General features: G+C 38.8%; 1 protein-coding gene across 1 annotated transcript in view; it reads right to left on the bottom strand.

Annotated features, from left to right (window-relative positions):
• Positions 1-26,904, bottom strand: part of LOC150088255 (intermembrane lipid transfer protein VPS13A-like) — a 3,009,916-nt gene that overhangs the window by 1,594,772 nt on the left and 1,388,240 nt on the right. Inside the window, exon 37 of the mRNA XM_090370087.1 lies at positions 19,539-19,655. Coding sequence (XP_090226213.1) covers positions 19,539-19,655 — 117 coding nt within the window. The remainder of the gene's footprint in view (positions 1-19,538; positions 19,656-26,904) is intronic.

Raw genomic sequence — 26,904 nt, 5'->3', positions numbered from 1 at the left:
AACATTAATACACGAAAACAACAAATCTCCAAACCAAAGTGATAAAATAGTTAAATCGTACATCGTACTACGCCAATATGATATGAATTCATGGTCCCACTGTAACCTACAGACAGGCAGGCATGCAGAACAGAGGGTATGTAGCATGAATGCATGGGCTTGCATAGTAATCCCTGCCTGTAAATTGCACGGTATCACGGTATAATGCAGATCACGCATAGAATGCAGGCTATAGTAGCACCATATTTTATTTGTGACCTTCCCTACCTATCTTGCAAGTTGCAACATTTTAAGAGGTAGAAAAAATTTTAGATTATATAACTGGAATTTGTCTCTATATTTACTCTCTTTTATTCATCATTACAGGTCGAGTTGGATTTTTTTTACAGAAGTGCATAAATTGATTTATTAATAAAAAAATACATTGAAACCACATAGTTATCAGTCTGTTTATTAAACATTAAAAATATATTCGAATATAAAATAACATCATGTTTTTTATTGTATTAATTAGAGGGTAGGTGTACTGATGTCAATGGCTGTATAAAAATGGGAATTTTTTCAGCATAGCCAATGATAAGTTTAATTTTTCAATTTAAGTTTTTGTCATTGACACAAAGGTAGCACTGGCTAACCTGAAAACGTCCAGATTGTTATGCACTTAAATAAATATAAAAATTAAACTAAATAGGAACTTTTCTCGATTTAGCTTTAGCAAATTTATCAATCAGAGATTTTTAATCTAATAACCATACAACATCGTTTTCTATAAACATCATTGACAATTGAATTAAGTGCAACTGAGATACGGAATTTCGTAAGTAATTTTTAACTCTTTTAAGAACTGAAAATGAACTTCACCACTCGCGCTGCAAATAGGAATTGTCAAAAATATTTTTAGAATTGTTTCTACATTCGGAAATGTAGATTGCAAACCCCCAATTAATAATTTGTACATGTACAAATTACCTCCACTAGGAAAACACTGAAAGTGTTTTAATTTAAGTATTAATGGTAATATGTATTCTACTTCAGATTCACTTAGTTTGCTTAGATATTTCATATAATATGTAGGAATATTCGCATAAGAGTTTACTAACTTCTCATGTTAAATTATAGTTTTATTCAGTAACGGTAATAAAGATGAGTGTAAAAATTTTAAATGAAACAATTTTTTTTTTTTGAGACCTGAGATTTGAGGCCCCCTCGATTTAAGAGGCCCCGGGCGTGCACCTTGTGCGCCTGTGGGGAAATCCGCCTGCCACTGAGTGCATGTATACTGGCTTGTACACCAATGCTATGAGTTTGGTAAATAAATTTGATGAATTTTAGGTGTTGGTCAAAACATCAAAGGCAGACATCGTTGGGATATCAGAGACGAGCTGTCACACAGATATAAGGAATGCAGAGCTGGAATCTCAGGAGTACATTGTGTACAGGATGGATAAACAGGATAGGAACAGAGGATGGCTTATGCTATTAGTTAAGAAACACATAAAATCCAAAGATGTACAGCCAATCGACATCACTGAACAGTGCAGTTTCCATTCAGTTTGGTGTGAAATAAGCACTGGGAAAGGAAAAATGAGAGTAGGTGTGTGTTATAGGCCAAATGAATCAGATGAGTATAATGAGCAATTGTGCAGAGAAATAGAGTGGGCCAGTAAATCAGAGTGTCTTATAATGGGGGGATTTTAATTTCCCAGATATTGACTGGAACTTGTGGGTTGGTCACTAGCAAGGCTTTTGTGGATTTAATGGACGATTGTTTTCTACATCAGCATGTTTGGGAGGCAACTAGAGGGAGTAATACTCTTGATCTGATTATCAGTAGTGATTCTTCATGCATTAAGAATCTGCAGATAAAGGAACCACTAGGTGGCAGTGATCACAGTGTGCTGAAGTGGGATTTACTCAAAGAGGTAACTAAATCAGGGGTAAAAGGAAGGGTTTTTGTTTTCATAAAGGTGACTACGGTGGTCTGAGACAGTATTTAAATTCTATACGGTAGGACCAACTAATGATGTTACAAACAGCAAATTCAAAATGGGAAGCATTCAAAGGGTTAATCTTGGACGCTACTAGGCTTTACATACCAACTAAGAAATATTTTTCAAGGTTTAGATCTAAATGGATGTCAGATGAACTAATGAGACATGTGACAGAGAAGAAAAATGCATGGGATACATACAAATTAATCAGTGACAGGGAAGCTTATGATAGATATAAGCTGGTCTGTAACCAAGTCACAAATGAGATTAGGCAGGCAAAGTCAGATTATGGGAAATCTTTGGCAAAGGATGCAAAGAAAAACAGCAAAGAGTTCTTTGCTGTTTTTCTTTGCATGAATCAGATTGGTCAACTGGATATCGATGGTTCAACTGTTGATGATCCTGCTCAGGTGGCTAACAAACTAAATGAGTATTTTGCATCTACATTCATACATGAGGAGTTATTGAGGGAGGGGAATGCCAGAGGTGAACTACACTATGGCAGTGAGCTAGATGATTTTGTAATAACTGAGAGGAACGTGGAGGAGAAATTGTTGAAGATAAACATAAGAAAGGCACCTGGGGGTAGATGGGATCTATCCAGTTATATTAAAGGAGGCAGCAAAGGAAGTAAAAAAACCCTTAGCCATAATCATGAAAGCTTCCTTGGACTCAGGGGAGGTACCCAGGGACTGGAGATGTGCAAATATGACCCCAATTCAAAAGGAGAATCAAAGGGCGACACAAGTAATTATTGACCTGTTAGTTCAATTTCTGTTCCAGTAAAATTAATGGAGGCACTGGTTAAAGAAGCCCTGCAGGATCATCTAGACAAGACTTCAGTTATATCTCGAACACAGCATGTTTTGTTAAGGGGAAGTCTTGTCTGACCAATTTGATTGGATACTACGATGTAATCACAAAGCAACTGGATGCAGGGAATAACTTTGATATCATATATTTGGATCTTAGAAAGACTTTTGATACTGTTGCACATGGAAGACTTCTGCACAAATTGGAGCAGTGCGGCACTGGAGGCAAATTGCTGCTATGGATAAAGGGATGGTTGAGTGGGAGAAGACAGAGTGGTATTCAATGGACATTGCTCTTCGTGGACTAATTAATGGAGTCCCTTATTGTTCAGTGTTGGGTCCATTGTTGTTTTCTGTATTTATAAATGATATTGATGATGGTATATCAGGCTTAATGTCCAAGTTTGCAGACAATACGAAGTTTGGCAGGGTTGTTAATGACACTAATGACAGTATGCTGCTGCAAAAAAGATCTAGAAAAGTTGAGCAGATGGGCTGAGAAGTAGCAAATGAAGTTAAATGAAGTGTAAAGTACTATATATGGGAAGCAGTAAACCCCGAGTAGGAGTAACAAGTTTATTGGAAAAGTGAAGAGTATCATCAGAAGGGACGTCCTATGCAAACACAAGACCAGAAATCAGAGAACATAAAAATACTTAGACACAATGAAGCAGAACCTCCTCGCACTCAGCATAGACTACATCAATATAAACACAGCTTCTAGAGATGTGTTTAAACAACCAAATCTTCAATGAAAACCAAAGAGCCTTCTATAGGAATATCTGACATGAAGGGGAAAAGATGGTACAGACCAGTCTAGCAGAAGAGAATCAAGTATTTCTGGGCCAACATATGGAGCAGTGAAGTAAGATTTAATAGCTGAGCGCAATGGATAGAACTAGAATGGGAAAAAACCAAGTACATAGAATAGATAACAGAATGGGAGTTTTGGGAAAAAGTAATTTCAAGAATCAATCAGGAAGTCCCACAACTGGAGAACCCCAGGAATAAATAACATCAACAACTACTGGTACAAGAAGTACTTGCACACAAACACACATAAGCACCTACCAGAACAGTTCACCCAATAAGTCACAAAGAGACAATCCCAGAGTTTCACATTAAGGAATCACATACCTGAAGGCTAAAGAACAAAATACAAGAAACATGGGCCAATTAGCTGTTTCTCAATAATATACAAGCTTCTGATCAGCTGAATAACCAAGACAATATGAGAGCACTTGGAGAGCCAGAAAATCGTGGCCAAGCAGCAGAAATGATGCAAGCAAATGAACAAAGGATGCCAGGAGGAACAGGGGAGACACTTACAAATACCTGGGGATGATGCAGGTTCACTACTGAACCTGCATCATCCCCACTTTAACTGTGTTTCCTGGAGGAAACACAGTTAAAGTAAAATCTATGCTGTTCCAGTGCTAACATACTCCTTTGGGAACATAGAATTGACTAACACTCAGCTGGAGGAGACATTGCAAAAGACAAGAATAATGATGATCAAGAGCTGCCAACACCACTTGAAGTAGCCATGGAGAGAGACTGATCATAGCTCAGAGAGAAGGAGCAACAGAATAAAGCAATAGAGAACCTGAATGATTACTTCCAGAAAAACATAGCACCACTTTATCGGACCATGAGGAGGATAGACAAGCGACATACCCCACTCGCCCACTCCTGCCCTTATGGAACAAATGAAGTTAGAAAGATGGTCAAAAAAGACACTCCACGGCAGACACTACAATGACTTTCATCAAAACCACATAAATAAAATAGCTTTGAATGCATGATTCATGAGTATAAGGCTGTTTCTTGAGAATGAAGCATTCATGCTCACCGAGATCAGGTATTCAACACCAGGAACTATAGAAAATATATCATCAAAGAACCTGGAGTGACAGATGAAAAGTCAATGATGCCACCTGGCCTCAAAAATGATCCGATACATCACCACAGGAAGCAGATTGATCACAAAAGATGGAGTACAGTTATAGACATGACCAGGTCACCAGGATAATATTTCAGAGGCTAGCAAGGAAATACCAGTTTATCAAAGAAAGCATACTGAATAACAAGTATGAACCCCAGGCCATACTCAAGACCCCATTCCAAAACCTTCATAAACAAGAAGGAAAAGGCTACCAATCTGATTAATGCAAAACTCACGAGGAAAAGATCAGGAAGTACACAGACAACATAAGAAAGGAAAGATATGGCATATAGAATAAGTAACATCATCCCGATCATGGATTTCAAACACCAGTTTGGTGCGAACCGATGTTTGACCCTACACAAGAGCCTAGAAGCAACAGGTAGGCAATAGGCCTCCCAGAGAACACCTAAAAGAAACCAGAAAGTCACAATCCTGAGTACCTGTAGATTTAGAGAGTTCCTTGATGAACAGTAATGTAACACATAGCATATCCTGTACACTTAGTACAAGTACCTATCACAGGGTGAAAACCGCAACCAATTAGGGAGAATTAATAATAATAATATTGATCAAAGAAAGTGTACCATATCACAAGTACAAACCTCAGCGAATACTAGAGCCCCCTACTCACAACCTATAATGGGACCATGCCATACTGTCACAACAGACCAGACATAACCCTCATCAACAAGAAGGAAAATGATACCAACATGATTCACACAGTGGTGCCCAATGCCAGCAACCTCCAGAAAATCTATGAGGAAAAGATCACAAAGTATACAGACCTGAGACAGGATGTCAAAGAAATTAGCATTAGCAGTAGTTGAGGCATATGATGCAAGAAAGCAAGCTTATACAGCATTAGCCTAAAAAAAAAACCCTTTCCATTTCACCCATCCGGTCACTCCAAATGTTTGTCTAGTTCAGCCTTAAATTTATTTAAGCTATCAACTTCCACACACACAGATGGAAGTCAGTTCCAGCAATCAACTACTGCTGGCTAAAGGCAAACTTCGCACATCTATTCGACAACTGTTTTTCCTCAATTTCAGTTTGTATCCCCTCGGTTTGTAATCTGAGCAAGAGGAAGGATCCCTTATACACCTCATTCAGATAATCTTGCAGCAAGTGCCCAGTCTCTAAACACTGCAATTTGCAGAAATTAAGCCTTAAGCCTTTCTTCATATGAGCACTACTTTGTTCCTCTCACCAATCTTATTGCTGTTCTCTGTAATCATTCTTGCAACTCTATATCCTTCTTAAATTGAGGCATACAAATGTGTATGCAGTACTCAAAGTTTGGCCTTATACAAGGGGATAATCACCTCCTTATCCGTGCTAGCAAAATTCCTATATATCATTGACAAGACTCCATGACCTGCTCTGGTAGACCATCTGCACTGCTCAGAGAACTTTATATCTGATGCACAATTACCCCCAGGTCTTTTTCATTCTCCACTTCCCTAAGTGTAGTACCACACAGTTGGCACATTTCTCTTGTGTTACTTCTACCCATAAGATTTTCTGGAGGGTGCTGGATTGGGCACCACTCGATGAATCATGTTGGCATGAAGTACTTTGCATTTGTTAATGTTAAACTTCAGTCGCCATTTCTCAGACCATCTGCCTAACCTTTCTAGATCCTGTTGCAGTAGCATACTGTCTTTACTGTCATCAACAACCCTGCCAACCTTTGTATCATCTGCAAACTTGGACATTAAGCCTGATATATACCTTCATCAATATCATTGATAAATACACAAAACAACAATGGGCCCTGAACCAATGGAGGGGCTCCACTAATAACATTAGTCCATGCAGAGCAGTGTGCATTTATTACCACTCTCTACCATCTCCCACTCAACATCCCTTTATCCATAGTAGCAATTTTCCCTTAATGCCATAGTGCTCCAATTTGTACAGCACTCTTCCATGTGCAAAAATATCAAAAGCTTTCCTTAAACCCAAGTATATGATTAAGGAGGAAGAAGTACAACAGTCGATCAGAAAGTCCCACAAATGGAGAATTCCAGGAATATATAACATCAGCAACTACTGTTACAAGAAGTTAACTTCCACACACAAGTACTGACAGAGCAGTACACAGAATAAGCCACTCAGAGTTTCATTCTCAAGGAATCACACACCTGAAGGCTAAGGACCAAGATATAAGAAATCCTGTGAAATGCAGTCTGATCACTTGTCTTCAAATGATTGATCCTGACTAGTTGTATAACCAAGAAGATATCAGACCCTTGGCAGAATGGGAGAAGGGACACAAGCAGATGGGCAAAGGATGCAATGAGCAATTGACCATTGATGCCAAAGTTATAGAGCAGGCTTACAAGAATTATTGATTACCGCAAGGCCTTTGACTTCGTGCCTCATCGATGGTTACCAGGGGTGCTGAAGATCTACAAAGTCAATCCGACAGTGATAAACTTCCCAGAAGCAACCATGGCAAAATGTAGTATCACCATCAAGGTCGAGAACATCACAACAGTTTGATCCCCATCAGGAGAGGAACCTTTTAGAGAGAAATGTACTGAGCCCACTGTGGTTCTGTCTAGCACTCAACCCACTATCAACCAAGCTCAATACCAGCAAGTATGGATATACCATCAAAGAAGGCAGAAGAAAAATGTACAGCTTCTCCCACCTGATGTATACGGATGATATCAAGCTCTATGTGGAAACTGAGGAGCAATTCAAGCAGCTACTCTGGATCACCGAAGAATTTAGCAATGATATCAGTTTGGAATTTGGACTAGACAAATGCAAAACCCATGGATTGCATCAGGGGAAATTAGTTAATCAAAATGACCAGCTGCAGACTAATACTGAGATTGAAGACCTGACAGGAGGAGAGACTTGCAGATGTCTAGGAATTGTACAAGCAGCATGATCTCCAACAACAGCAGTTCGAACAGGCTCAACAGTTATAATGATAGCAATTTAAGTGACTTCTCATCATATTTCAGAACTATTAAACGGAATCTGAAAATATATATTTTTTTAATATTAACATATTAAAATTATTAATTTTTTTTAAAATTAAAATTAAAAAAATTAAAATTATAATTATTTTATAATAGTAACAGCTACATGCAATATGATAGACTGAAAATGAAAGATAAAAAATATATATATTTAATAATTATTAAAAGGCTCCTCAGTTGAATTAAAATGATCAAACTATGCATTCTGAAGCTATCTTTCAAAAATATTTAATTAATGATTATGGAATTAATCATACATACATTTTTTTTAGCATACTCAATTTTCTGCTCTGTTTAATAACAGAACATAAAGTTGACCAGAAAATAGAATTAACTGTCCATGATAGCAACTAAATTCACTTTACTGTCTATGGAAGAGATGGAATAAGTTTATGGTAATCGAAGAGATGAAATGAGATTGCTATACCAGTTAATATGGTTCACATACAGTGGGTGACAGTTCAGTGTCTTCCACTGAGGGGAATTAGAAGTACCAACAGAGAAATTGGAAGCAATGTATTCAAGTTGACGTTTTCTTTTTTTTACAAAAGGTTGCCATCAGGGGCATACCAAGGGTGTTTGCCGCCTGGGTGCAAGAAATAATTTGCCACCCTTTAGGCCTTTTACATCAACTGTTTTCTAGTCAGTCGCTGAAAAGTTAATGAACAGGAGTTCGATTCATATGTACATGTCTTATTTTGAAGACTAAATGCATGAGGCATAATATGTTATGGGTTGAAATTAACTATATAATGTTGGTGTAAATACACCATAGTTTACCCATAAGTTTAAGTACATGTAGTAGTGTAAAGACATCATTTGATTTTATCTCATATTGTGGTTACCTTCACAACAAGATACAGGTATTGCAATACTTCAAAGAAACAACACTTTAATAATAGAGGAGAGTACTATTATTTATTCTCAGTGGGCACCACCACCACCCAGATGCGTTTTCGAGCTTGTTGGCTCACTAATCGGTGGGTGTCTCCTCTATTAGAGAAGCGTTTATTCGAAATAGTGCAATACCTGGTATCTCATTGTGAAGGTAGCCACAATATGAGATAAAATCAAATGATGCCTTTATACTACTACTACATGTAGTTAAACTCATGGGTAAACATGGTGTATTTACACCAATATTAAATAGTACATGTCTTATGGATCTATGTCTTTACATTAGTCCAGCAAAGATGCGGTCCAATACTGGTGCAATGTCCAATCATCTTAACTATCATACGATGACTGGCAAAAAAACGTTGAATGCCTTTTCAGCTATCAGAGTCAAATTTATTTATTTGCCACCTATATTAGGTTAAAATTTTTTTTCTGGAGCAATAAAAATGCAACTAGTAGATATTCTTTACCACTTTTAAAATTAATCTATAAAAAATTTGATTCTAACAGATATAGAGCCCTGCATTGAAAATATAAAGGGAATATTAAAAATAATAAACTCTCCATTTAAAGTTTTATAATTGTATTTTAATCAAATTTACAGAAAGAAAATAATTGCATAACATAAAACAAATGGTTTTTCTTTCCATATTTATCAGAAATATGAGACCAAAAAAAAGAATAAAAATTACAGACAGATTTAAAAAAGTAACTTGCATTAACTGCAGAAAACAAAACTTTTTACAGAAATATCAACACAAAAAAATAAAAGAAATGCAATGCTTGTCACAACAAAGAAAAATATATACCTATAGTAAACTATAACAATAACATTACCCATATGTCATTACATAAAATCAATTTTCCTTGCTTTTTATAATTTTTTGTTAAGATTTGTAATATAAGAATTATATAATTTAATGGCCTTTAGCGTCGGCACCCCTAAATATTCAGTGCCCGAGTGTGCTGCACCCTTTGCACCCCCAGTCAGCACGCCCCTGGTTGCCATAATGGGATATAGTTTAGAAACACTATGATTACTATCATCTGTGGTAATTCAAAATGATTCATTTTTCAGATATCACTACCACTTCTTACAATATCCCTGCAATTTTGCTAACAATGCCTGTTGTTTTTGTTCTTCCAGAAGCAAATTCCAATGATATTTCAATATTAGGAAACACATTTCTGAACAATGCACCTCCTTGATCAGCACAACTCAGAAGATGATGCAAATAAACATTCAGCACATATGACATCAACATGAAAACAAACATGTAACCAGGGTGGTACAGGAAGAGCTGTGTCTCGAGAAAAGTCATTTAGATCAATGTACCAAGTACAAAGAAATTCTTTAAGTCTAATTGATACAGGTTGGTTTTCATATGGCTTACTCTCATAAATGAATCCCATTAGGTATTATACAGATACTCCTAACTAGGATGGGATGGGATGGGATGAATTCGGATTTAGGATCATAGTGAGATAGCAATGTTTTCCTGTGAAATTTAATAGCAGATCATGTACTTCAAGGTACACTGAGTGAACAGAAATCATGGGATATCTATCTAGTAATGGGTAGGCCCACCTTTCAACAGGATAAGGGCAGTCACACAATGAGGCATTGAGTCCACTAGTTCATGAAAGCATTCCACAGGTATTACTATCCATGCTTGCTGCACCGCTGTCCATAATTCCATTGCATTCCTGGGTGGAGAATCCAAACCTCTAATGGACCTTTCCACAGCATCCCAAAGAAACCCCAGAGAATTTATGTCTGGTGAATGGGGAGGCCATTCCATGGTGATAAAATCTGCAGAATGCTCTTTGAACCATGTTCTAGTCATTGTCCTGCTAGAAGAGTCTATTGCCCTGTGGGTGCACGATGACCATGAAGGGATGCAGATGGAGCAATATGGCCTTAGTTGCTAATGCTCCTAAAGCAAGGATGGACACGTAACTTGAAACCTGGACCATTCAGAGATGCATCTAGATGTACCAGAGGCCCCAATGTGTGCCAGATGAACATGCCCCAGACCATTATCGACATCCACCAGCCCAAACAGTTCCTTGTTGACATGATGGGTGCATAGCTGCGTGCAGTTTCCGCCAGATATGCCCCCCCCCCGCTATCTGCTCAAAATAACTGGAAACAGGACTCATCGGACCAGGAGACCTGTCTCTAATCATCCAAGGTCCAGTGCCAATGTTCTTTTGAACAATTGAGGCACAGAGTCCTGTGCCATGGTGTTAGCAATGTGACTCTGGTGGTTTGGTGGCTCCCATAACCTATTGTGGCTAATGATTGCCTGATGGTCTTGGTGGATGTTTCTGGCACCTCCCTCGTGGAAGTTGGAAGTGATTTGTACCACTGCTGCTCTCCAGTTGGCTGAAACAATGCAAGACAGACGTTGATGGCCATGTTCATCCACCACCTTTCTCTGTCCACGATAAGTTGTTATTCCAGAAATTGCACATTCTCGATACACTCTTGATACTGTCAAACAGGGATAGTGCAATTTCAATACAGGGAGAGTGACCCATGCATCGGGCACCCACTATCATCCCTCTTTCAAATTTGGTTAACTCACGATGTTTATTTATACTGACATCAAATTACTGTCTACATGAATGCAGTGCATCTATATATCTGTTAAGCGGTGGGTTTGTCTATTATCGAGAGGGGTGACAGTATCATGTTGCCCAAGAACCAACTATCCCATGAATTCTGTCCTTTCAGTGTAAAGGCTTTCGACTGGAGATGTCTTGAAAACTCCCAGGGCTGTCCTCAGAGCACTGTGCTGGATGACAATTAGCCGTTCTGATGTGCTTATCCTAGCAGAGTCGTATAACAGAGAACTGTAATATAGGTGTGAACAGATCAGAGACTTATATAGGTGTAGTAAGGTATACTGATCGGCTCCCCAAGACACAGATGAGACTAATCGAAGTATATTCAAATGCTCTAAATAAGTGGTTCTTAAATGAATGATGTGAGTTTGGAAGTTTAGCTTGCTGTCTAATATCAGTTCAAGAAATCTAATCGTATTAACAAGTGGGATTGAAGTTTTGTTTATTTCTAGTTCAGGATCAGGATGGAGAGCCTATTGCTTCAAAAGTGAGTGGTAGTGCATTTCTTTTCTGAAAGTCAATAACCATTCCATGAAGTCCAGAATTCTATTTTGGTTATGGCTAGTTGAAGCGGTGTTCATACTTTGAGAGTGTCAGGAAATGGTAAGGTCATCAGTATACATGTAAGCTTCAATGGTTTTTGGGATATCCTGTGTCAATGTTGCTAACTCGAATTGCGAATAGTGTTGAACCAAATATCAAACCCTGAATGTACACCTTCCTCCTGAATGTGAGATGTAGAATGTTTTTATATCAGACCTGAAAAGAATGCAGGCGCAAGAAATTTTGAATTATTTCAGGCAACTGTCCCATTAGTCCTAGATGGTAAAGATCCATTATAATACCATGATTCCAAGTATGCCTTTTCCAAATGCCTTTTCAAGATCTAAGTTGAACACGACTGGATGTTGTTTCATGACAAAGGCATTGAGGATGTGAGATTCAGCTTTGATTGGCACATCTAGGGTTGATCTGCTTTTCTGAAAGCCATACTGATGATCTGGCAGGAGATTCCATGACTGCAGGATCCAAGTGAGCCTTGTGTGAACCATCCTTTGGAAAATTTTACCCACACAGCTCGTGAGAGATATTAACCTATAATTTTGAACCTGGGAAGGATGTTTGCCTGGTTTTGGTAAAGCAATAACGAAAGAATAACTGTTGGAAGATCTATTTAATGATCCTTTAAGTTCTATTAATGTAAAAGGTTGGTCATATGGGAATGATCGATGAGTGAAGAAGTTGATTTTAAATCGTTCTGCACCAGCTTTGATGTTCTGGAAGGAGGACACATAAGAGGTAGAACCAGAGATTGTAACAAATGAATTTGTTAGTGCATTAGCAACTTCCTCAGGAGTAGACACATCTTTCCCTTTACAGTGAAGTACTGGAGTGGGCAGGCAAACGAATTTGAAATTGTTGGGTTGAGGCAAAAGCAATCCACGAGTCACATTTTACTTTCCATCTAATTTGTCTTGCTTTAGCATTGAGTCTTTTATAAGCACGGCCTCCGTAGCCGAGTGGGCAGGAGCGGGAGTGCAGTAGCACACGCTCTTTGAGTAGACCGGGGTTCAAGCCCCTGACTGCTGAATACGGTCGATCTGCCAACCCGCACTGGACCAGCGTGGCAGATTATGGTCCATTTCCCTCAGCATGAATTGTTGAGGAGGCTTCCATCCTGCAGTGGGTTGATAATGGCTGCACTTTACTTTTTTTTTTTTTTTTACTTTTATAAGCAATTTACTAGTGGTAGGATACTTGTGGAAATTATTCCATGCATTTTCCTGTTTGCCATTAAAGCAATCTGTATTCCACTAGCGATTTTTGTGAGTGCAATGTCTTGGACTTTGGAATGGAAGCATTAACTGCAGTCAATATTTGATTGGTTATGTAAATAGTTAGATTGTTTTTGAATATAAAGACTGTCTAGAAGTATCTGGGCAGAGTAATTCGCTTTTTTAAACTTCCAGCTGGAGGTGCCTAGCCAACAAGCTTTGAAATGCTGCTGTCTGGGTGGTGGTATCCACTGAGAATAAATAACAGTATTCTTCTGTTATTTATTGTAGTAGTAGTCTTCAGTATAATAACAGTAGTCTTCTCCACTGGTGAAGTGTTATTTATTTGAGGTAGTACAATACCATGGCAACTCGTTGTGAAGGCATTCGCAATATGAGATATAATCAAAACAATGCCAATTTAATTAATTAATTTAACTACTTTGGTAGATAACTATGTTAAAATGATGCAGTTGCACTAACCTACATGTTAGTAATAATATTTCTGAATTTAAAAAAATGATCAGATGACAATTTATTAAATCATTGCAAAGATTTACATATTAAGTTAAGTGACATTGATTGTAATGAGTCCGATAATGATGGTTTAGTATTACCTGAAGAACTTAGAGTACTTCAAATTTATATTAAAGACTACTTCTTCTACTATTAAAGACTTCAAATTACTCCATTTGAAGTTTTACAATATATTTTTAAAAACAAACGCTTTTTGCAGATACTTTTCCAAATGTAGCAGCTGCATTAAGAATTTTTCTAACTTTATCAGTTTCAGTTGCCTCAAGTGAATGGAATTTTTCAAAATTAAAATTAATCAATTTATTTACGATCGACAATGACTCTCTAATTTGACAATAATTTCAATTGAAAATGATCTTTTGGAAAAAAAATAAACATAGATGAAATAATTAATAAATTAACACATTTTAAAGCAAGGAAACATACATTTTTTTAATATTATAATTTTCCTTTTATTTTATTATTGTGTGTACGATTACTGTGATTTAGAATTTAAAGTTTATTTCCAGAATTTCAGAATGATTCTGTTATTTTTGTTTTATGTTTCATTATATTATATTGTAATATAATATATTGTAATTCTTTTCTTTTTCAATAAATTAATAATAATTATTTATGCCTTATTTTATTTTTTAATCCAAATATTTTGGGATTAAAAATTTGATTTTGCTTACTGACAGCACATTGGGTCGCAGTGGCCCCGGAAATGGGAGCAGTACGTTGCAGAGGTAGCAGTAATGTTGCAAGCAAGATTAGTAAGCAGTACATTGCGGAGGTAGCCGTAATGTTGCAAGCAAGGTTAGCAAGCAGTACATTGCAGAGGTAGCAGTAATGTTGCAAGCAAGGTTAGCAAGCAGTAATGTTGCAAGCAAGGTTAGCAAGCAGTAATGTTGCAAGCAAGGTTAGCAGCTGGGCTGTAGTGGAGGGTATAAGCGGGTATACCCTCTGGATTCTTTTAGGTGAATTGTGTATACATTCTGGTTTTTGAAAGACTTGGAAAAAACAAATATTATTAAAATATTTACTGAAAATTAAAAAAATAAATTTATTAGAATTTGATTCTTAAGCAATACTTACAGTCCTATTATTTTTAATATACAGGGTGTCTCAAAAATATTGGTACAAACATTAATGGGAGGTAGGTAACATCTAAAGGAATGTGAATCGCATAGGAACCCATAACAAGAAACATCACGGGAAAGTAGTAGCAGAGGCACAAGAAGCAGAAATGACACAAGACAGTAATTAGTGGCAAACATTTGACATAATATTAACAATGGAGTACAAGATGGATGCATTTCATGATGTTACAACAGATACTCGAAGGTTCCACCATGAGATGCTATGCATGCGTGACACCGATGCAGCATGGATTGGTGGACACTGTCGAACACATCTGGAATTTCTTTGACAGTAGCAGCAGCGCAGACGAGTCTCACCACGAGATCCATTTCCATCTCCACAGGTGATTCATATACGATAGATTTGAGGGCCCCCACAGAAAGAAATCAAGGCTCGATAAATCAGGTGAGCGTGGGGGGCAGGCAACGGGACCACCACGGCCAATCCATCAACGCCCAAAATGCCTGTTCAAATGGTCATGAACACACCTTCCATAATGGGCAGCCACTCCATCATGTTGAAACCAAATGTTGCGTCTCACATTTGCTGAAACATCGTCAAGTAACCCTGCTAGAACTTGTTCAAGAAAGATCCAATATTTAGTGGAGTTCATGCGGGATGGTAACAGGTATGGGCCGACTAAGCAGTTACCAACCATACCTGCCCACACATTTATTGTGAAGTGATGTTGTGCCGCATGGGGGCACACACTGTGTGGGTTGTCGTGAGCCCACACATGAGCATTGTGCTGATTGAATAAGCCTTCCCGAGTGTAATAAGCCTCGTCCGTGACCAAAACATAGGCTGGAAAATTAAGTCTTGAACATTTACTTGGAGAAACCACTGTGCAAAAGCCACACGTGCAGGATGATCTTGGGGGAGTAGTAACTGAACCCTTTGGAGATGAAAGGGGTGTAAGGAATCGTCATGCCAGACAGCATTCAACACACTTTCTTCCATGGTGGGAGTTTGCGTCGAATGTGGTCTGCCCGCACTACTCCTGTTATCTCTAAATGACCCATAATCGCACAAATTTTGATGCAGACATGCAAACAAATGGTGGTCCGGTACATGTCTGTCTGGGAAGCGTTCTCTATAAATTTGTTGAGCGGCTCGTCCATTGCCCTCTGCTAATCCATACACTAAGTGCATGTCTGCCAGCTCACAGTTCATATATCGATGCATGCTCTTCATGCGGCGACTACTGCTTGAATGAGTAAACCAGAAATTTTCTCTCTCGCAAACTGATGAACAGCGCCATGCACTGACTTACAGTGATGTTTCCGGTTATGGATTCCTATGCAATTCACACTCCTTTAGATGTTACCTCCCCTAAACATTTGTACCAATATTTTTGAGACACCCTGTATATGCCGTATATACTGGTTAGCAGTAATGGTTCTAGTGAGTGTAGCAGTAATGGTTCTAGTGAGTGTAGCAGTGATGATGCTAGTGAGGAAAGCAGTAATGTTACATGCAGAGGAGGGTATTTTCCATTTTTGTCCATTTGTCATTTTTCCCTAGGAAAAATGTTAGAAAATCGCACTAGAGAGATTGCTTGGGAACTGTCACTTGGCACTCAGCACCACCTTGCGTGTGGTGAGAATCTTAAAACCATTAGCCAATGCCCAGGAGTCAAGGCAATCAGTGGCTTATTGCAATTGTCTTTCACCAGCCCCATGTTTGCATGACTGAGAAAATATTCTAGTGTCAAAAACATAGAAGGTGCTGTTTGCAGTTGGAGAAAGGAGGAAGTGGTCTCTAAGATAAGGCTATAAAGGTCTTTTAAAGTGTCAATTCTCCAAGTCGTGTCATAAAGTTATTCTGTATCAAAAAACACAGACACCAGGTATTCTCATTTTAGAAAAGCACCCAAGATAGATGTTTTCGTGTCTAATTAAATTGTCCAGTTTCTTTGGTTTCTTTGGCAGCTGCACTGCATGCCAGAGTGGAGGTTATCTGATTGTAAATATCATAAAAGATGAGCAGGGCCCATTCTCTCCAGGATTTTGCACAAACATATGCACAAACATATTGACAGGTCAATAGTTGGTAAGAATTTTTAGAATACTTTCCTGATTTACCAAAGGGAAGGATGATTATCTTGTGCCAGGCATCTAGAAACCACTCTTCAAGAAAAATTCTGTTATACAGATAGAGCAAATGATCCACAGATTTTGGTGACATGCTTATTCATTCCATAATGGATGCCAATTGGTCCAATTGCATTTCCCTTAGTATGAGTACTGTTCTGGCACAATAAATGGCTGTCAACCACAAAGAAAAAGACTCTGGTGTGAAATTATGACCAGGAACTCTGAGGAATAACATAATATTGCAGAAACATGAGAAAATATTCTCCCCAAGAGCAACAGCTCACCCAATGAAGGGTGAAGAGTATATTTTCACCTCATTTTCTAGATTTTGTACCAGGCAAAATCTTAGTACTGGTTTACAGATGATGTGAAATAGATCCAAAATTCCTTTTCACTTCAATGGTCAATTCAGCATGGTTTGGCTGATGCACATGTAAAGGTTAGGCAATTAGCCCTGCAGGAAATGATGGAAACCAGGGAGACCTTCAGAATCGCAACTGCAACCACATGGACAATGTTTTCTGTGACATGCACCAGTGCATCACTATTAGGCTACTGACTGTAATGATGTTAAGATTCATCAGATGTTGGAAGCCATTCCAATCATCCTGATCAATCTTCCACACAATAACTTAAAGGAAGACAGTCTCCCACTAAGTTAGGTAGTATGCAAGAAGGTGTCAGTTCATGGTGAGGTCATTATCACTGAGCATATGCTATATGAAATGTCTGCTTCCATTAATGACAGCACTCCCCCTTCCCCACTGGTGATCTGCTTTTATGTTAGTAACAAGTGTTATAGGATGAAAGACAGTCTGTGTGCCTACAAGGATAGCAATTCCCCATGGGCAGGTCCCAGTTCTGTCTGTCTGTCTGTCTGTCTGTCTGTCTGTCGTGTGTGTGTGTGTGTGTGTGTGTGTGAGAGAGAGAGAGAGAGAGAGAGAGAGAGAGAGTTGTGATAGTATGAAAGGAAGGGTTGCATTTGATTCAATATGTTTCCTGTAAGTGAAAGCAAGCTTATTCATGAATTTGGTGGAGGGCCTTGATGTCGTCAGTATCATGACAGAATCCATAACAAGTTCATACTTTCCAAAAAAAAAAATATATATATATATATATATATAATTTTTAGGAAAGTATAGATGATGTCCAAACTGTTCAGTATGCTGTCTCTTCCTCCATAAAGGAATGAAAATTCCTAGAAATCGACATTCATTTTTAACGGGCCATTCAAGTTTTTTTATGCTTTTCTTTAAAGCTTTGTTTTGTTAGTAGTGGGGCAATGGGTACAGATACAGATATAAGAGATAGGTACAAATATAGGAGTGGTAGCTGATTGGTCATTCTGTGTGGTATATTGCAAGTTTATAAGGAGAATGTGACAGGAGTAAATAATTCTTTCAGTGGGATATTCATTTCAGTTTATTTTCCGATGGAACATCTTGCTACCTTCTGACATATAAAAGTTTGTTGGTGTTTAATGGTTTCTTGCTTTTTTGCCTCCAATTATGATATGCTCAGATCTGCCTCAAGTCACTATATTTCTTCCTTCCACCTCTGGCATGCTCATGAGCATGCAGGGTGCTCCCTTTCACGGTTAATGCAAGTGGGTTTTGTAGCTGAAGAGAATATGATTTTATGGCCCTCTGCACCAAATCGAGCAAATGCAAGGGCTGTACAGGAGGCTATTTGCAAGCATCCATATTTCTGGCATTTACTGAACCTAAATGAAGGTAATGGATAGTTAAGATAACCACTTTGATTGAATTAAAAGATGTTGGTGAATTAAACATAATGGTAAGGTTTCTAGGGAGGAAAAGAATCCCATCCCTGTGTACAAATATTCGTTTTGCAGTTGTCACACCTTGAAATTTTAATTCAGCACAGATTTCCTCTTCATATTTCAAGGTAATCCCCATTCTGAGATGTCGTCATAGAATGAATTCAGTGTCTTGTTTGGGGTAACTATGATCGGCATTCACTCAATTGTGGCTTGGAGGAGCAGTTCTGAATGTTTGTCACTTCTGGTCTCTACAAGGATATCACCTGAGTGAAGCTGCCCTTCCAACCCTTGTGAACTCTTCAGGATTAAGAAGGGTGGCATTTTCCCTAAGGGCTTCTTACTATTAGAGTGAATTATCAAGTATTGAGGTGTTGGCTGTTGGACCTGATATTTCTTCATTTTTCTGTCTCTTTGTCAAAGTGATCTGGGTCACTAACTGAGTTTATCTGATAGGGACTGTGTGTTAATTATCAACATTCTTAGTTGTTTTTATTTTGTTTCAGTCTCCAGTTTCTTGCTCACCCTGGAACCACGGATGGCCACTACATGGAAAGCAATAAAAATATGCTGTATTTGGTATTTATCGATGATATTGATGAAGGCAATATCTAAGTCAGGGTTAATGTCTAAGTTTGCAGACGATATGAAGGTTGGTATTTTTGTTCTTCAATTCTGAAATACTGACTATAGTAGATTCATTAAGGAAATAAGAAGCCTGAATATTTAACTCAGGTTTTAATGGATAATAAGCTACATTAGCTGTTTGCATGCTTAACAATTATGCTAATCTATATATGTATTTTATTTTTATGAAATCTAATTTTAAACTTGAAAATACAGTAATGATCAATATAATTTTTTTAACTTAAGATGTATTTAATTTATGAAACTCAAATTAAATAGAATATTATTTTGCCAAAAATTTAGTAAAAAAAATGGATACTTACAGTAATCAATGTCTGTTTTCTTTTCCCATATATACAAGAAAGAATGTGAAGGCCGGTTACAGAAACCACAATATTTTCCTGGCCAAGATTGCGACTGTAATCAAACATTATATCAGTCTGTAAGAAAAAACAAAAGCAAAAATAAAAATATGCATTAGAATTAGTGTCTATCAAAATTGACAGTACAGTCAAAGTTTTAATTTTTCATTCCTTATCTTCATGTCAAATAGCAGTCCACTCTTCCATAAATCTTTTACTTCAAATATTATATTTTTACATTATAAATTTTCACATCTCATCCTAAACCTACTAACTTTCACTACAAAATCCATACTTATAACACCATCACAATAAATACTGAACTTAGATCATTTAAGGTTAACCCTTTCATTAATGCTGAATGACCAATACACCAAAAGAAATGTATGCAATCTTCTTGAAGAAAGTATTATCACTGGAAAAATAATGCAGCACCAGCTAAAAATTTTAAAAATAATAATAAAAGCAACAAAGTAGTTATATTAAATTAAACTAAACAGTAAAATAAAATAAAGTAATCAATGTCATCACCTTCCCTCACTTCATCTACATGCTCCTTCTAGATATTTAACAAAACACTCTTTAATTTTAGATAGGAGACCGGCGGAATTACTTAGCAAGTACAGGTCACTGTTGAAAAAAAGCCGTGAATTAGGGTTGAACTTGAAAGTGTCTGCAATTCTGCCCAGACACGATAGGAGGGAGTATATGATGAGAGCCTTGTCGATCAATTCGGCCCTGGAGGGATTGTGCAAGGCTCAAGGGGTAGAATTTTTTTCAGCCTGGACTGTACTTGTTAACAGGAGAGATTGCTTCTACAGGGATGGGATACACTTAAATAGAAAGGGTGCAAGAATTTTTTCTGATGCTGTCGAGGCAGTGTTAGGTGGGTCGGAAAACTGCTAGTTGGGGGGGATACAAGGACTAATAGATTAACAGTAGCCACTGGCAGAGGTGGAAGTGATTCTTGCACTGCTTCTATTCAAATGAGCAGAAGTCTGAAAAACAAGATGCAGGATATTTCAGAGACTGCTGGTAGTCATTGCGGTACAAGTAAACACATGGGTTGTGTTAGGGTAGCTAAGAATAGAAACAGGTGCATGTATACCTGCGTGTACACCAATGCTAGGAGTTTGGTAAATAAATTTGATGAATTTGAGGTATTGCTCAAAACATCAAAGGCAGATATTGTTGGGATATCAGAGACGTGGTGTCACACAGATATAAGTAATGCGGAACTGGAATTTGGGGAATACAATGTGTATAGAAAGGATAGACAGGACAGGAGGGGAGGAGGGGTTATGCTATTAATTAAGAAACACATAAAGTCCAAGGAAGTGAAGCCAGTCGACATCGATGGACAGGGCAGTGTCGAGTCAGTTTGGTGCGACATAAGCATAGGGAAATCAAAATTGAGAGTAGGAGTGTGCTATAGGCCTAATGACTCTGATGAGTATAATAAGATATTGTACAGGGAAATAGAGTGGGCCAGTAAATCTGAGAGTCTTATAATGGGGGACTTTAATTTCCCAGATATTGACTGGAATTTGTGGGTTGGTCACTCGCACACTAGCAAGGCTTTTGTGGATTTATTGGATGATTGTTTTCTACATCAGCATGTTCGTGAGGCAACAAGAGGGAGCAATACTCTTGATCTGATTATCAGTAGTGATTCTTCATGCATTAAGAACCTGCAGATAAATGAACCACTAGGTGGCAGTGATCACAGTGTGTTGAAGTGGGATTTACTCAAGGAGGTAACTACCATCAGAGGTAAAGGGAAGGGTTTTTGTTTTCGTAAAGGCGACTATGATGGTCTGAGACAGTATTTAAATTCTATACAGTGGGACCAACTGATGATGTTACCAACAGCAAACTCAAAATGGGAAGCATTCAAGGAACTAATCTTGGAGGCTACCAGGCTTTACATACCAACTAAGAAATATTGTTCAAGGTTTAGGCCTAAATGGTTGTCAGATGAGCTAATGAGACATGTGGCAGAGAAGAAAAATGCATGGGATACATACAAATTAATGGGTGACATGGAAGCCTATGATAGATATAAGTTGGTCTGTAACCAAGTCACAAAGGAGATTAGGCAGGCAAAGGCAGACTATGAAAAATCCTTGGCAAAGGATGCAAAGAAAAACAGAAAAGAGTTTTTTACATACTTGAACTCGAAAAGGAAAGGGATGAATCAGATTGGTCCACTGGATATTGATGGTTCAACAGTTGAGGATCCTGCTCAGGTGGCTAACAATCTAAACGAGTATTTTGCATCTACATTCACGCATGAGGAGTTATTCAGGAAGGAGAATGATGTAGGTAAAGTAAACATTGGCAGTGAGCTGGATGATTTTGTAATAACTGAGAGGAAAGTGGAGGAGAGATTGTTGAGGATAAACATAAAAAAGGCACCTGGGGTGGATGGGATCTATCCAGTTATATTAAAGGAGGCAGCAAAGGAAGTATGCAAACCCCTAGCCATAATTATGAGAGCTTCTTTGGACTCAGGGGAGGTGCCCATAGACTGGAGATGTGCAAATGTAACCCCAATTCACAAAGGAGGATCAAAGGCTGACACAAGTAATTATAGACCTGTTAGTTTAACTTCTGTTCCAGGTAAATTAATGGAGGCACTGGTTAAAGAAGCACTGCAGGATCATCTAGACAAGAATTCAGTTATAGCTCAGACGCAGCATGGTTTTGTTAAGGGCAGGTCTTGCCTGACCAATTTGATTGGATACTATGATGTAGTCACAAAAGAACTGGATGCAGGGAATAACTTTGATATTATATATTTGGATCTTAGAAAGGCTTTTGATACTGTTGCACATGGAAGACTGCTGCACAAATTGGAGCAGTGTGGCATTGGAGGCAAATTGCTGCTATGGATAAGGGGATGGTTGAGTGGCAGAAGACAGAGAGTGGTAATCAATGGACACTGCTCAACGTGGACTAATGTTATTAGTGGAGTTCCTCAAGGTTCAGTGTTGGGTCCGTTGTTGTTTTCGGTGTTTATGAATGATATTGATGATGGGATATCAAGTTTAATGTCCAAGTTTGCAGATGATACAAAGGTTGGCAGGGTCGTTAAGGACAATACTGACGCTATGCTGCTGCAACAGGATCTGGAAAGGTTGAACAGATGGGCTGAGAGGTGGCAAATGAGGTTTAACATCGACAAATGTAAAGTGCTGCATATGGGAAACAGTAACCCCAGAGCAACGTATCAACTCTGCGGTACTACACTGACAGTGGTGGAGAATGAAAAGGACCTGGGGGTAATTGTGCAGGCAGATATGAAGTTCTCTGAGCAGTGCAGACGAGCTGCAAGAGTAGCGCATGGTGTCTTGTCAATGATATACAGGAATTTTTCTAGCAGGGATAAGGAGGTGATTATTCCCTTGTATAAGGCAATGGTAAGGCCACATCTTGAGTACTGTATACAGGTCTGGAGGCCTCATTTCAAGAAGGATGTAGAGCTGCTGGAACGGGTACAGAGAAGGGCAACAAGATTAGTAAATGGAACAAAGGGTTGCTCTTACGAAGAAAGGCTTAAGTTTTGCAAATTACAGAGTCTGGAGACTAGGCACCGGCGAGGTGATCTGATAGAGGTGTATAAGGCTTTGAATGGTTTGAGCATGCTCAATGCCAATGGGATTCTTCATCTTTCTCAGAATAATCACCTCAGAGGGCATAAATTCAAATTGAGGAAGGACGGATGTCGGATAGATGTGCGGAAATTTGCCTTTGGCCAGCGGGTGGTTGGTTGGTGGAACCGACTTCCATCACTTGTTGTTGAAGTTGATAGCCTAAACAAATTTAAAGCTCAACTGGACAGGTATTTCGAACGAACGGAGGGGTGAAATGGGAGTGGGTGTTTTTTTTTTTTTTTTTTTTTTTTTTTTTTTTTTGGCTGATGCTGAGTAAGCTTGCTTTCTTGCATCATATGCCTCTGCTAATGCTAATGCTAATGCTAATAAACTTACAAATTTCTTAAGTGTAGGTAAGAGATTATTCCAGTATTTGAAATTTGAAATTTTTTTTATCACTATTTGATGAAAGGAAAATTTTTCAATATCAATACTGAAATTAAGTCATTATCAACGTGGTTGGGTGTAGTTCCCTGTTGAATTAGACTTTGCATTTTTGCCTTCCCCCTATTCAACCTATAACTAAATTTGTCCACCCATATCTGATGACAGCTCCATTACTTTTTATTTTATTTTACTTTATTTTATTTAATCATTTGTATTAATTTTACTTTACAGTTCCTTCACCTCCAAATTGGCTTTGCAAATTCAGCCCATAATTTTCTCAATTCATCATAACTTTTAGGATATTAACATTCTTTCGCCTTTTTCATATCTACATTACTTCTTTTTTCTACAATCCTTACCCTTCTAGTCCCTGGCACTTTGTGTAATTCTCACCTCCATCTATACATTTTTTTTTTCAGATTTATTTACACTTACATGCTTATATATATACAGGGTGTTTCAAAAGTGATGGTTGTTGTTGTTGTTGCTTAGGGGCTTTATGGTGCAAGGACAGCAAAGGCCATAATGCACCTAACTATGGTGATGTTAAATACATAGTTCTATCTGTATAGATGTTATTCAAGTTTATATCATGTTGTATAGTTTTATCTGTTTCAGGAAATCAAAAATTTTGGTCACATGTGGTGTGTCTGCTAGTAAGTCAGAAATACTGAGAGAGGTGTTTGTCGTGGGAAATGAGATAAGCATAGCTTGTCGCTCAGTACTGTACTTGGGACAATCAATAAGTAGATGGTGGACAGTGAGCTGAGTGCTGCAGTTTGTACACAGTGGTGGGTCAGTGGCTGCAAGCAAATAAAGATGTGTCGGGTGTGTGTGGCCTATCCTTAATCGGGCTAATACGACTTCTTCATGTCAGTTCTCACGTATATTAGATCTCCATGGTTTTAGATCTTTTTTTAAGCAAAGTAGCTTATTGTTGGCTTGATTCTGCCAGATATGTTGCCATTGTTCAAGGCATCATTTATTTACAATGTACTTATAGTCAGATGTAGGTGTATGAGGTATGAGGTATTGAGGGTCTAGCGGCTCCTGGGATTTCTCCCATCTCCGCGAATGTTCTATGTATCGGTGACAGTACCCTGTCAAAGCCAGAGATTTAGAAGTGTGTGGGTCATGAGTAGTGTTATATGTTGTGCCCATTGTTTCTCCGGCTTATTGGCCGCCAGGCCCCTAATGGGACCAGACGTTGCCCATACCTCGCCACGTGGAGGCTAGCCGGGTGTTACCATTGAGTCAATTGTACTCTGGCAGGTCCTGCCACTTACTTTCCTGGGATTTTAGTGGCTAGGACCTAAAATAAAATTGGAACGACCGCGGTTGATTTTAAATCACTTACATTAAAGCACTAATATGGGGTTTGACGCTGAAAGCCTGTTTCTAAAGTGCCTAAAAGGTTGGGCGAAAATTTTTGGTGTATTTTAAATTTGGACGTGTAGGGCTATACGCTGTGCAAGAAAAAGTGCTGGGAGGGGAGAGTGAAGGCTGGGGGGTGAAATAGGAAGAAGAGGGTCGATAGGGTAGGTGACCCCCAATTTTTCAGTGAGGCATGCCCATGCCCCACCAGAGGGAAGAAATGGTGTGGCAGGGAAGAGAGGCGACAGCAAGCCGTCACCTCCCTCCCCTGCCGGGAGTGGGAGTAAAAGAATTGCACTGCACAAGAGAGTGCAGAGCATAGAGCCAATATGGCTCCGTTGAGGCAGCAACTTGGAGTTTCTCTATCTTCGTTGGTCTTCTCTGTCATTGATAGCCATATTTTTCCTCAGCTAGGAACACTGGTCAGGTCCATTGTTGGTCTGTTAGCTATGGCTGTGGTTCTCTTCATCATGGAAAGATCCGCAGCTCCATGGGGTTATTCTTGCGATCGCTGGTTTTAGATGATTAGTAGTAAGCAGGTTCCTGGGCGAGGTTCTCCTTGAGTCATCTCCACGCGTTTTCTGTGTCTCCTTTTTTTTTTTTTTTTTTTTTATCTTCTTCTGTAGATGGCTATCAGTGTTTTACGCCTACCAAATAGTTTTTGGGCATATTCCTTTAGCTCCCTGTATTCCTCAAGTGAGTCCAATAGATGTGATTCCAAGTTCTTGGGGAGGTAGTGTATTGCAGTGATCAGTCTGCACCTGAGGTCCTCATAATGGGTGCAATCATACATAATGTGCTCCCAGCACTCAAGCTCCCCACAGGCACATCTCGGATCCACCTCAATCCCCAGCGCTGCCAGCTTAGTGAAGGATTGGTCTATAGACTCGGTAGCAGTTTTGGCAGCTAGGTCGGCCTGTTCGCTTCCAGAAATGCCAGCGTGACCAGGGCACCAACATAACAGAACTTGTTGTTTCTTCTGGTTTAATTTAGTCAGAGTATTCCAGATCTGTCTAAGTAAGGGGTTATCATTTTTTGTATTGTGTTGTATAGCTTGGATAGCACTAATGGAGTCAGTATAAATAATGCTGTGCAGTCTAGTTCTTAGGAGTGTGTGTAGTTTAAGGCTATGTGGATAACACAGAGTTCTGCAGTATAGCTGCTACATTCAGTGGGGAGTTTTTTGGACAAAGTGACATTAGGAAATACTGCTGCTGCACCAACATGCTTTTCAGTTTTAGATCCATCTGTGTAGATCGGTGTGTACTGGCCGTCCTGGGTTCTCAGTGTGGCATGTATTTGTAGCATGTTCTGTTGGGACATGGTGTGTTTTCCCCAGGCTGTGAATGAAAAGTCACACGGTGGTATATGATTCATCCATGGTGGGACTGTATGAGAGACAGTAGGCTGTATCTCACTCAGGTCAATTTGCCAGTCAGCTTGTAGTGAGCGAAGGCATATCCCGGTTGGTGGGTTTATAGATGGGTAAGCTCTATAAAGGTTTTCCCATTTAGGATAGAAAACACCATTCCAAGTGGGGTGGTTTGGATGCCCTTTGAGTTTTGCAACATAATTTAATAAAAGCATTTGTCTGCGTAGCTGTAAAGGTATTTCATGCACTTCAGTATATAGGCTCTGAACCAGTGATGTACGGTACGGTACGCCCTCAGTGCAAGACGAAGAGCACTGTGGTGCACAGGATCAAGCCAACGTAAAGCGCTTGGTCTAGCAGAGCTTTATACGACAGAACCATGATCCAGACGTGACCGTATTAGTGCACGGTAGAGATGTATCAGCGTGTAATGGTCAGCTCCCCACGTTGTGCCCGATAGAACTCTTAAAATGTTAAGCTTTTTAAGACAGTTAGTCCGGAGCATTTTTATATGATCAAGGAAAGTGAGTTTTTGGTC

Source organism: Mastigoproctus giganteus, chromosome 3 (genome assembly GCF_048544385.1).
Source record: "Mastigoproctus giganteus isolate SK-2022 chromosome 3, ASM4854438v1, whole genome shotgun sequence".
Classification (NCBI taxonomy): domain Eukaryota; kingdom Metazoa; phylum Arthropoda; class Arachnida; order Uropygi; family Thelyphonidae; genus Mastigoproctus; species Mastigoproctus giganteus.
The sequence above is the reverse complement of the archived record's forward strand: the minus strand, read 5'-3'. Positions and strand labels throughout refer to the sequence as shown.